At 39.9% G+C, this 13,414-nt stretch overlaps 1 protein-coding gene across 1 annotated transcript in view; it reads left to right on the forward strand.

The window, feature by feature from the left end:
* Nucleotides 1–6,450, forward strand: part of GLRA2 (glycine receptor alpha 2) — a 296,757-nt gene extending 290,307 nt beyond the window's left edge. Inside the window, exon 9 of the mRNA XM_007952827.2 lies at nt 6,172–6,450. Coding sequence (XP_007951018.1) covers nt 6,172–6,450 — 279 coding nt within the window. The remainder of the gene's footprint in view (nt 1–6,171) is intronic.
* Nucleotides 6,451–13,414: the final 6,964 nt, after the last annotated feature.

Genomic DNA, 13,414 nt, shown 5'->3' on the forward strand with positions numbered 1-13,414 from the left:
TCACTACTCACCAAAGTAGGACGTAGAACAATGTTTTTGTCTAGTATGTTATGCCAATTGAGCTTGATGTCCCCTGTGACAATGGTCCCGAGTCCACAGGTCCAACTACTTGCTCCCTCTGAGTAGCTGGCTGTGGTGTAGTAAATTATCTGGTATGGCTTTTCTAGCCATAAGTCTTTGTAAACTCCATGGTGGAATTTGCCATGAGCAACTGAGTAGCTCCTGGTTGTTAAAGTTATCCACTTGGGGTATTTCTGTTGAGTGTAGCACCAACTAATTTTCTGGGAAGTTCACTTTCTCTCAGGTGTATAGAATTCTGATGTTGGGATTGGTTAGTTTGGTCACTCTGCTAGGCTCAAAAAGGAGTCCTTCTAGAGTCAGAAGTCTCTCTGACTGCTGGTTGAGAAAGACATGCTGCTAAGAGAAACGTGCTCCTGAGAGACATGTGCTCCTGAGAAAGAGACACCAAGAGACACATGCTGCTGAGAAAGAGACACTGAGAGGCATGCACTGCTGGGAGATAGACTGAGAGAGACTGTTGGCTGAGAGACAGTGGGCTGAAAGAGACTGAGCATTGTTCCTGAACTTGAATTATAGCCTGGTGCTTCCCTAATAAACCCCATAATCTGTGAGTTCTGTGTGGTCACTGCAGCGAATTATTGAACCCAGCAGAAAGGTGATGGGTGCTGTGGGAGGAACAGTTGGTGTCAGGATTGATGAAAGGGCTGGAGGGAGGCAGCATGTCTGTCCTCACAGCCTTGGGCTATTGATGGTGATTCTGTCCTTCTCTTGTGGGATTACAGGAGATCAGAAGATGCAGCCTCATTGCTCCTTAGGCACTGGCTGTGGCTAAGAAGTGACTACAACCTTGTCCCTTGTCAACTCTACTATATACCTGGAAATTCTTACAGAACATACAAACACACTTGTAGAAACATTGTCTTCCAACCCTATACATGGTCACGGGCACACTCCCCCCTGCACAGACATACCTAATAGTTCAGCCTGTCCACTCATCTATCTACCCGTAGATCAATGTTTGTCATCACTGGTAATGCCATACTGTATATGCAAATGGGTTTGTCTTTGTTATCTGCACATCCCATGCATGTCTCTATGTCTTCCTCTTCCTCAATGCGAAGGATGGTAGACTCAGGAATCCAAGCACTAGTGTGCCAGTAAATAAGAAGGTTCATCGCCTTTTATAATTTAGCTTGCAAGTCACACAGTGCTACTTCTTCCACTGACTTCTTTGGTTGCAAGCAAGTCATAAGCCTGCCCAGATTCAAAATGAAGGGACATAAGACCCCATCTCTCAGGAGGAGGAATTTCAAAGTCTTGGCTATTGGTTGGTTTTCAGCAAAAGATTCCTTCAGTAATGTATGCCTAACAAACACTTTTGGAGTAGAAAAGATTAACAGTTATATGTAACCAAGGCTATACCTCCAGATGGATCTCTTTGAGTTCCAGACCATCTGCCTTCACCTAACCCATGTCTCCATTTGACTATCACAAGTGCACCTCAATCACAACATAATCTCCTCCAACCCAATATGATACTCATTTAGTTTCTTCTTTCTCATTGAATGGAAGGTTGGGCAATTCACTTCCATAGTGATACCACCTTGGAAACCCAAGGAGGGGTTGCTATGAGTCAGATCTGATTTGACAGCAGTGCATATCATCTACCTAGTGGTTCAAGCTGGAAGTTATCCTTGACACTACCCATTCCACAAACTCTCCTTCTCTCCATCTTGAACGTTTGTTGGTTGCCTCTCCTACATATGTCTTAAGCTGACACATTGCTCTCCACCTATGCCAATAGCTGCTAGTCAAAACCACTATCATCCCTCACCTGGACCATTGCTATACCCTCCTAACTATTCATCACAGATCTACTTTTGCCTTCCTCCAGCTGGTCATCTACATTGCAAGCAAAACAATTTATTTCAACATGCTAATCTGGTTATGTCATGCAATCCCCACTAAAAGCCTGCATTGACTTCCTTGGTTCATAAAATAAATCTCCAAACAGGTACTGTGGCTTACCAAGTCTCAAGAATAGAAGAGAATTTCCCAAGGCCATTCCTCTTCCCTAATATTAATCTCCAGGTCTTTGAAAAAGCATCATTCAGCTATTACGTGGTCAGGGGACTTTTTAGTGTAAACCCACTGTGTTGGGGCTCACACTGAGTCTTGAGGACAGCTGGAACCTCCATAATGTGCCTTGCATTGATTGAGGCTCCCTACAACCTTCAGTTCCAACTGAGCAATTTCCTGTTCCAACCAAGGACAAATTCTGTCTAATCAAAGAATCTGGGTGAGAAATGTGAAGGAAGAATTATCACAGATTTCAGGAGTCCTTTCATTGCCTCCTATGCAGGGTATAAGAGAAAAATCACAAATCTGGGCTCAGCTAAAAAGGTTCATTTTATAAGTGCTATGTTCTTTAATTACACTGAAATCGCTTATGTATAGCAAATGATTCACTGGTCATATCAAGACAAGACTTATTTGAAACACAAGACTGAGAAATTGGGGCAGACCGATTTACGATCAGTCAAATTGATGTATAAAATAAAGTTACATAATGAGTCTCAGATGAATTGAAGAGTACCATTGCTGTGCTTCATAAACAGACAGGATTTAAGGATATTTTGTCAAAGTGGGATATAAAAATTGGATGTATTAAAACTTTGACCAGATGGTTAATTTTCTATGGGAATCTAACCAGTGGATAACAAAACAGGGTCAGCTCTAAGGTCTACTCCTCAAATAGGTAGAAATAATTAAATAACTGGGTTCCTGGTTAGAAGAAGTGGAGAAATCAATGACTAAAATTCTTTCCTTCCTGGAAGGATCTAACTGACTCTCTTTCTGAGTATGTTCAACTTAGCTGTGCCTACAGATTATTCTTTATTTTAGCTTCAGTTCATCCATGACTCAAGCTCATCTCCATTTTGCCCTCATATAAGAATCTTGCCATATTATCATAACATTTTATTCTGAACCTGCTATAAAGGCAATTAGTCATTCATTATAACACAAAAAATTCAAAGTGGTTGCAATTATGTTTTCTGAATCAAAACCATATACTTTGATGTGGATAATTTAAGGTTCTATATTCAAAAGACACTGAATGAGTCATAATGGTAAATAAGAAGACCCTTAAACTAGCATTCATATCTCCTGCATATAGAAAATTAAATGGATAATTTCCACCCATGATAGATATATTTTTTGTAGAAGAGAAATTTAAAGAATTGATTTAATTAGCTGTAACTATGCTCAGAAGCATAACTTGAAATGCTGTTGAATGGATGAGGAAAGTATTTTTAAGCATAGGAAAACTCTCCTAAAATTCCCTTTTATTCATCATTGAACAAACATTTATTGAGCACCTACTGTTTGCATGACCATGTAGCACATAATGATATTCCATTCTAGTTCTGGTAGTGAATTGAATGAGATCATCTTTTCAGCTGTCCATTCACAATATGTGGGGAAAGACTATAGAAATTAAATGAATGAGTCACTCTGATGAAAAAAAAAAAAGTGAACATATTTATTTAGAATTCCTTTTGTTTTATGTGCTAAGACTAAATTACAAGTTAATCTACCTTTTCTGTGTTTTTAAGGGTCCAGAAATTTAAAAGAAATAATCTCTCATTCAGGCAGTGAACTATATGCTTAATCATGAGTTTCTAAATGTTTATAGAGGTGAGAGCCAGCAATTTCCAAGATTCCACAGATATGAAAAAGAAAAACAGCATAGTCAATTTAGGCATATAAGGGCAAATTTATTTTGAGAGGTCATTTCCACTGGAGAATTTTTGACTTCATAATACAGAACAGGCTTAGCACTTTACAGATGGCCATTAGAGCTCAGCTAGGCCACTGGTTTTCAATCTTTGCAAATAGGATCCTCCATTCTCATCCCCAGATATTCTGATTCAGTTACAGTAAAATAAAAAATAAAATATAAATCTTCCATTCTCATCCCCAGATGTTCTGGTTCAGCTACATTAAAATAAAAAATAAACAAACTCACTGCCGTTGAGTCGTATCCGACTCATAAAGACCTCTCCTTGGGTTTCCGAGGCGTATCTCTACGGAATCTACGGAAGTAGATTGCCCAATCTTCCTTCTGAGGAGTGCGTGGTGGGTTTGAACCACCAGGCTTCTGGCTAGTAGTCAAATGCCTTAGGCCACCAGAGCTAAGTCTTGGACAAATGGCTTTATAAAGTGGTAGATCTACAATTACTTTATTACAAGAGCTTTGGCCTGATTTTCATGATACAAACAGGCTGATTGAAGGTTATAATTAATGTCTTTTATTTGTAGCACTTGGCACATTTATTCATCAGAATTATTAATGCATCAAGTGAATGAGCCCTCTGTTTTCCAGCCTGACTTTCCTAGAGATCAGATCTACACAGTAAAGACTGGCACAGAGTGTCAGGCAATCATTCGCATCAGCTATCTCTCCAGCTCAGGTTCTTACAAGTAATTGTCAGGTAGCATTACAATGTCTAGCCATATTTAGTTCTGGCTCCATGAGAGGCACTAGTGGGCAACACAGATAGCCAAAGGCCCCAAGGATGCTTATTGGACTCTCGTCTTCATTTTCAGGCTGTATGTTCCTCACATACATGGAGGTGGCACCTGGGTACTAATCTGCTAAGTGAGCCACATCCAAGCCAATCTTCCCTGCTCTCCAGGTTTTGCACCCACTCATTGGAGCACACATGTTATAATCTAATCTAACTATTCTGAACTCCTTGAACTTTTCTTCAGACCACATGCTCTCTCATTCCCCATTTTGCACATGATAAATTGGATAAATTGTAATTAACTCAAGTAGCTCTTCTCACCTTCTTTACTTATCTGGAGATCTGTTGAATTTACAAAATTCATTTTAATACACAAGATACTATTTGTTTTTCCCATATCATGTGGGTTACAGTTGGACTCTCATTCATATTATCTTAAAAGTCTTTGTTCAATATGCTTTTTTTTATATAGCTGAGGCATTATTGACATACAATAAACACTAATGAAATAAAATTAATACTAAGTTTTCTTCTCTTTTGGGAAATGTAACCATCATTGATTATCTGGCAAGAGAAGACTACAATGCCTCTGGTGACTCAAAGAATCTACACAGTATTAAGGAAGGCAGCAACACAGTTGTAGAAGAACGTGATTCCATCGGTGGCTATTTAGAACTAAATTTTTATCAAGCTAGTCATTTCAATCCCACCTTCTCAACCTCACCATTTCGACCCCCTCTTTTGACTCACTCACGTACCCAGATCCCATACATTTGTCTCTACTAAGACTACTTGCTCTTTATCCCAAGGAATAAGTACAATTTATCAGTCTTTTATCTAATTCATGTAGAAATAAGTAATACAAAATACCACTGATATCAGCTAAAACCACACGTTTAAATGTGTAAGTGATGAAAAACTAGCCAAAGAATCAATGTTAAAAATTGACACTAGAAAAAGTAGCCATGGTGTTCAACACCAAATAATGAATATCTCATCTCTACTGTATCGCTGAGATGACCTAGAGGGTTGGAGGGAGAAACAGGTATACATCTAAGGGACTAAGTTTCTATCTACACATGGACATTCACACTTTCCAATTTACCCTTTGAAAGCCAATGTTAATGGAAGGAACTGAGCTATGAATGGGCCACATTATTAGAAGTGCCTTGTGCTGGGTCAGGCACACAGCAGAGGCTTAGTAGATGTTTTCTGAATAAAGGCATGAATGAGTGAACAAATGATCATCTTCATAGATTTAAAGTATTTGATTGGGATTTGCAGAACTGTCTTTAAAATAGTCTATTCAAATCTGTAGATCAACAAACTAGATTATGGGAAAGTCAGTGCTGATTTTAACTTACTTGTTTTCTGTTTGCTGATGAATTAAAATGACCACATCATTCTTACCCTTGATTTCTCAGCCTGAAAAGTTAATGAACTGTATCTGTGCCATGAATAATTAAGTTGAGCTTGAAGAAAACTCCCATTTTCAAAGCTTCCTGTACCACCAGTTAACTATGATTTAGCCTTTTACTTCTGAAGTGTTCTCAGCATCTTCCATCTGACGTGACTGACAACCAACTACTCTGTTCTTCCCTTGTCTTTATTCCCCCAGGAAGAAGATGCTACTCGGGAAAGTCGCTTTAATTTCAGTGGTTATGGGATGGGTCACTGCCTCCAAGTGAAAGATGGGGCTGCTGTCAAGGCCACACCTGCCAACCCACTCCCACCACCCCCTAAAGATGCAGATGCCATCAAGAAGAAGTTTGTGGACCGGGCAAAAAGGATTGACACGATATCTCGAGCTGCCTTCCCACTGGCCTTCCTCATTTTCAACATCTTTTACTGGATCACATATAAGATCATTCGGCATGAGGATATCCACAAGAAATAGGTGTGCCCTACAGATCTGGGGACCTTCTTGCCTAAGTGTTGTGCTTGTAAATACACAGTGAAATTGTCTTTATATCACTTTGACAGAGGAGAAGGTCAGGGGTGGGGGGGAGGATCATGTGGGCGGGTTTCCTGGCACCTACATGAAAAAAGAGATGTTATCCAGGCCATGAAGAAAACAATGTTTGCACAAAGTTAAGATGTTGCAGAATCACTTGAGTATATTCTCTTCCATAGTCTTGAACATTGGTCTTTCAGATGATGCATCAACCAGACATGATGTGCAGGGTCAAGTTCTCGAGGGCTATTTGTCTTTTGATTTGATTTAAAAAATGCACGCACACAAAAGGAACATGCTTACTATCTGACCATAGTGACTAGCCTATAGTGAGTCGAGGACCAAATTTTTTCAGGAAAATGCTGCCTCGTTTTTAAGATAAGCCTCCTGAGCTACATTCTTTACAATGTGTGTAATTAGTGTTTCACCCGAAAAATCCTTTTGTGGATTAGAAATTATTTCTACTTTCCAGGAAACAATAGCAACAACAAATAAGCACCAATGACAAAGAACAGATTTCTACCTTACTGTCTGTGTAGGTGTGCATTTTAATATTCTTTTTCTTTCCTAGGAGTAATTTTGGGGTTGAAATTATGTAGTATATAATTGATTTGATAGTATAATCTAGGAAAACAATGCCCATTTTATTTTAGAGCCAAGTTGATGCATTATTTTCTTTTCATTTTGGCTATATTTATGTGTGACTTGAAGTGTCTAAGTGTGACTTAGCCACTCATCCGCTCAGCCGCAGTATTTATGCAGATGGTTTGTTCTGACCGATGTAGCTCAGATTCGCTTGAATTTCCCATTTCTGCTCCCATTGTAGGTATAACCACTAGTCCTAATGTCAACTGACCCCTGATTTCTACTGTTAATCCAAGTGACTATCATTTTAAATACCCTTCACTAACTTAAAGAATTTTAAAATTGTACTGTGATTTTCATAACCCGTTGCCTTTTTGGTACCAGAGCTACGTGGTTCGAATCCTGGCTACGTGTTTTAAGTAATATTAAAAAAAAAAGAAGTATTTTTGCTTACTCAGATAAAAGACAACCTGTAAAATTATAATGAAAAATTTAAATTTTACATGTGCTGTAAAAGGGGTTATTTAAAAAAGTATTTGTTCAATTTCAATAAAGCTAAGTGTGCCACAGAACGTCTCTAGAATGTTTCCATTTTTGCACTAAAATGTAAATAATTAGATGACAATGATAACTAAGCTTTTTAAAATCTGGTCTTGCTCATAAACTGGAAGCATTTATATAGCTATTGTATTATTAGTGATTATATTCCTATAAAGAAAGGAAAACATGTCAGGCTCATTGTAGACATAGAGAAACACAGGCACAGAAGCATGTGCGGCCATTGTGAGTAGAATCTAATACTGGATACTTCATAAGAGACATGGAAGGGTTCCTAGAGCACTGATGAGTCATAAAATCTCAAGGTGAAAAGAAACTAAAAAGACCAAACCCATCCATCTAGCCATCCTGATCTTGTCTGGAATGGTATTCCAAGACAAAAAAAAAAAAAAAAAGTTTTTGCGTAGCCCAGTGAATTAGAGATAATCCTTGTAGATTTTCTTTAACCACAGATATCCATCATAATATTCTCAGGAAGGTGTGGATTTATAAGTCAATGTTCATGGCCTCTTACACCTATTCAAGGAGTTCTGGTGGCACAGTATTCAGCTGCTAATTAACAGGTCCACAGTTCAAACCCACCCAGTGGCTCTGTGTGAGGAAAGACCTGCCAATCTGTTCCTGTAGAGATTGCAGCCTAGGAAATGCTATGGGGCAGTTCTACACTGTCACCTAGGGTTGTTATGAGGCAGAATCAACTCAACAGCACACAACAAAGAACCGATTCAAATATTGAATCATTTCCAAGGAGAAGTATCTTGCAGAGTGGCTAGAAGCATGAATTTTGAAGACAGAGAGGACCAACTCTGGTGCCTATCAACTGTGTGATCTTGGATAAGTTACCTGACTTTTCCAGCTTCTTAGAGTTTTAAGAGGACTGGCAGGAATTGCAGATAAAGCCATTAGCATGGTGTTCAACACAGTATATTCTCAATAACTAATGTTATTGTCATTGTGTGCCACTAAGTTGATTCTGACTCATAGCGGCCCTACATGACAGAGTAGAGCTGCCCCACAGTGTTTCTGTGGTGCCCAAGGCATCTGACTGCCAACAAGAAAGTTGGTGGTTCACACCCACCAGCTGCTCCACAGAAGGAAGATGGAGCAGTCTATTTCCTTAAAGATTTACCTTGGAAACCCAAAGGGGTCGCTATGAGTTAGAATCAACTCGATGGCAGTGGGTTTGGTTTTAGTTTGGTAATCTTTACAGGAGCATATCCCCAGGCCTTTTTCCCCGTGGAGCTATTGATGGTTCAAACTGCTGACCTGGTTAGCAACTGAGCACTTAACCATTGTGTCCCCAGGGCTCCTTCCAGTAACTCCTACATAATAATAAAATAATGATTACCATGGAATGGCATCGGTTACCCACTGAGCATGAATCTTCAGTGTCTAGCCTTGGCAAGTTCAATGCCATATGTTCTGTGTCACTTCTAAAGCACTATCTCAGTCTTATTGCTCGCTGGCTTTCAAACAAATGAGGGAAAGTCATCTCCAATTGCTTCTTCATTCTCTCCCTCCAACTGCCAAACAGTAAAATTGAGGCTAACGTGGCTCTCAAAGATGGCCTGACACCACAAGTGCCCTAGGAAAAGCCCTAGTGCTGCATATCGGGGTACTGTGGGAGGGAAAGTCCTAAGCTAAATGACCATGTTTTATCAGTATGTGCATCAGAAAACTGAAAAGAGACTGATCACCAAAACTATCTGTCAGTCACTCAAGTGGACAAAAGTACCCTGGATGGCAACTGGGCCTCATGACTTTTCTCTGGTTCTAATCCGACTCTGCCCTCATTCAGTAGTCAGAACACTTACTCTGATTTGTATTATGTAAATAAGATAAAAATCTCAGGACAAAAGTTTTGAACACCACATACTCTGATAAAACAGATAGTTCCCCTGTAATGTTATTGGAGACTTTGTTTAGGACATTTTTCTTTCATGACAGTATTTGAGGGAAAATAGTTCAAGAGTAGAATCTTGAGGCTCTGAGGAAGAGACCTTATTATCTGTTTTCATTAGATTGGGAGCTTCTGGAAGAAAAAAAAACCTCAAAACCAAGCCCACTGCCATCGAGTTGATTCTGACTCATAGCGACTCCCATTGCGTTTCCAAGGCTGGAAATCTTTGCAGAAGCAGATTGCCTCATCTTCCTCCTGTGGAGCAGCAAGTGGGTTTGAATTAGTGACCTTCTGGTTAGCAGCCACATGCCTTACCCACTACACCAGCAGAAAAAAAAAAAAGTGTCTGTGATTTCATTAGTTCGCTAAAATGCCTGCCACAACTCAGGTGCCCAGTGAATTTCACTGCCATCTCTATGCAAAGCTTGGTCAAAGAACATATGCTGTGCCCATTGACAAAGTTCTGGAAGCTTTTCCCAACCCAGAAATGCCATCAGGTAACCAACTATTGGCACTGTTTTCGGATTATGGATTGCTGGGGATTTGTCTTTTAAACATTTTTCAATTCCTACCACTTGGATTTAAGAACACATCTGGATGCTTTAAGGTCCAAAAACTCTTTATGACATTCTCTCAAACACGTTGGTCCTGAACAGATTCCGAGAAACAGACTGATGGTAGTTTTTTTTTTTTTTTTTTTTTTTCAATCCTCCCAAACAGTGTTAGCATGAAACTCCTCTTCTATGCCACTGAACAGAGCTGCCAAATTCTAGAAAGCCGAATTTCCAATAAAGATTAAATGAATATCATTTTACATTTCGCTTACTCCATTAATATAAAATAAGAAGGTTCTAACCAAAACACAGCACAAAATTTCATATCATAGGGTTCACAGCTTTGGGAAGAAAAAAAAAATCCATTCAGATTACTTCTTAGGAATTTTACATTTCCTACTTTAAGCCTGATGCCAGTATGTGGGATGAATTTAAGTCATATGTCCACCATAGAGACTTTCCTAAATATTTCAGCCTCTGCTTTAACCTTTTCCTTAGTTTCACCAATTTGGGTTTGTTTTCCTTTCTTAAGCATAATTCAAATGATTCAAGAATAGACCTATGGCTATATATTCTTCATAGAGCACAAAGTAGAAGAACTAAAGATAACATCACAACCTCACGTTCATATGGTGCTTTCAACATCTCAGTATGTTTTAATGTCTACCACAGCCTTTGAATCTAACAACAACCATCCAAGGTGGCCCGAACACAAAGAGCTAATATCCACCGTTTGATCAACAGACACACAGAAGCTCTGAGAGTTGAGTGCCTAGCCCAAGATCGCCGATTATAAGCTGAACAACCAGCACAGTTCGTTTCCTCACTCCTCAGACTCATCCTTTCACGATACACACAATATCTAAAAAAAGAAAAGCCTGGCGAGTATACAAGTCCTGGAATCACTGAACCACCCTCCAGATGACAAAAAACCAAACCCAACCCACTGCCATTGCATCTAAGAAGTTGCTAAAGGGGCACATACAATAAAGTATTTCTATTGAAAATGCCTAAGGAAAAGCTTATTCAGAAACTATCCATGTCAACAGAGTAGAAGAGTCACTGTCTTGTATAATTGAATGGATGGAAAGATCTTTTGGGGTAAAAAAAAAAAAAAAAAGAAAGACCAATGGACTTCAGTGTAGAATGCATTTATTGCCATTTTAGAAAGAGGGAAAATCACCTTTGTTTTGTCACACATGTCCCTATGTACGAAAAATGCAATATTGCTACTCGTGTGCAAATGCATTTTACAAATAATGCAGAACATATTTCCCTACAGTGAGGACAGTGTGAAGTGGATGTGGTTAGCACTAGGAAAGTACCTTATCACTTTGGCACAATGACTGCGAACCCCAGTAAGTGACTGTGTCTTCCAAGACGAGAGCAAGGTTCCCATGGGTTCTTTGTGCACCCAGCCCCTCCCCAGGTTTCTTAGGCTGCAGTCTGAGGCTGCTCATGGGATGCCCAGCTTGCTCAGTCCTCATCAGAGGCTCCAGGGCCTCAAAACAGATGGAATCAAAGGGCCAGAGGCCCTTTTTCTGCCATGATCAGAACTAACCAAGACTTCATCAAATCCAAGGGCTAAACTACCCCTGCCTTCTGAAGGAAAAGATATAGGGGAGGAGTGGGGTGGAGTGGGGAGGAGTAGGGAGAAGAGCTAAAAGGAAGATGAACCCAAACCCAAACCCACGGCCACAGAGTTGATTCTGACTCATAGTGTCCCCATGTGTTGCAGAGCAGAAGAGCTCCACAACGTTTTCTTGGCTGTAATCTTTGTGGAAGTAGATCACCAGGCCTTTCTCCAAAGCACTGTGGGGTGGGTTCAAGCCACCAACCTTTAGGTAGTAGTTGATCGCAAATTATTCATGCTACCCAGGAAATTAAAGGAAGATAGGAGTCAGAAAGTTCCTTTTAAGACATATAACATGTCATGTCCTTCTCTTTAAACCTCCTGTGCTTTCCCATTTTACTCAAAAAGGCAGAGACCTCACTGTGACCGTGTGATCTGTCCCACCACACTCTCTCATCCCCACCCTGTCCAGGCATTGTTGTTGTTGTTAGGTGCAGTTAAATTGGCTCTGACTCATAGCAACCCTATGAACAGCAGAACGAAACATGGCCCGGTCCTGTGCCAGTCTCACAATCCTTGCTATATCTGAGCCCCCATCATTGCAGCCACTGTGTCAATCCAACTCATTAAGGGTCTTCCTCTCTTTCACTGACCCTCCACTTTACCCAGCATGATGTCCTTCTCCAGGGAATGGTCCTTTCTGACAGCATGACCAAAGTAGGTGAGATGAAGTCTGGCCATTCTCCCTTCCAAGGAGCATTCTGGCTGCACTTCCTCCAGGACAGATTTGTTAGTTCTCCTGGCCGTCCAAGGTACTTTCAGTATTCTTTGCCAACACCACAACTCAAAATCATTAACTCTTCCTTCATCTTCCTTATTCATTGTCCAGCTTTCACGTGCATATGAGGTGATTTAAAATACCATGGCTTGGGTTAGGTGCACCTTAGTCTTCAAAGAGACATCTTTGCTCTTTAGCACTTTAAACAGGTACTTTGCAGCACATTTTCCCAGTGCAATACATCATCCGATGTTTTAACTGCTGCTTCCATTGACGTTGATTGTGGAACAAAGTAATATGAAATCTTTGACAACTTCAATCTTTTCTCCATTCATCATGATGCTGCTTATTAATCCAGTTGTGAGGATTTTTGTTTTAAGTTGAGATGTAATCCATACCGCAGACTGTAGTCTTTGATCTTCACCAGTAAGTGCTTCAAATCATCTTCACTGTCAGCAACCAAGGTTGTGTCATCTGCATATCACAGGTTGTTATGAGTCTTGCTCCAATCCTGATGCTGTGTTCTTCTTCATATAGTAAGGTTTCTCTGATTATTTGCTTAGCATACGAATTGAATGAGTATGGTGAAAGGATACAACCCTGATGCACTCCCTTCCTGATTTTAAACCATGCACTATCACCTTGTTCTGTTCAAATGACAGCCTCCTGGTCTATGAACAAGTTCCTCATGAGCACAATTAAGTGTTCTGTAATTCCCATTCTTTGCAATGTTATCCATAATTTGTTATGATCCACAGAGTTGAATGCTTTTGCATAGTCAATAAAACACAAGTAAACATCTTTCTAGTATTTTTTGCTTTCAGCCAAGATCCATCTGACATCAGCAATGATATCCCTCATTCCATATCCTCTTCTGAACCCAGCTTTCATTTTTGGAAGTTTCCTGTCCATATACTGCTGCAACCATTTTTCAATTATCTTCACAAGATTTTATTTGC

This window comes from Orycteropus afer, unplaced genomic scaffold (assembly GCF_000298275.1).
Source record: "Orycteropus afer afer isolate SDZICR_OR568_19922 unplaced genomic scaffold, OryAfe1.0 scaffold00360, whole genome shotgun sequence".
Classification (NCBI taxonomy): domain Eukaryota; kingdom Metazoa; phylum Chordata; class Mammalia; order Tubulidentata; family Orycteropodidae; genus Orycteropus; species Orycteropus afer.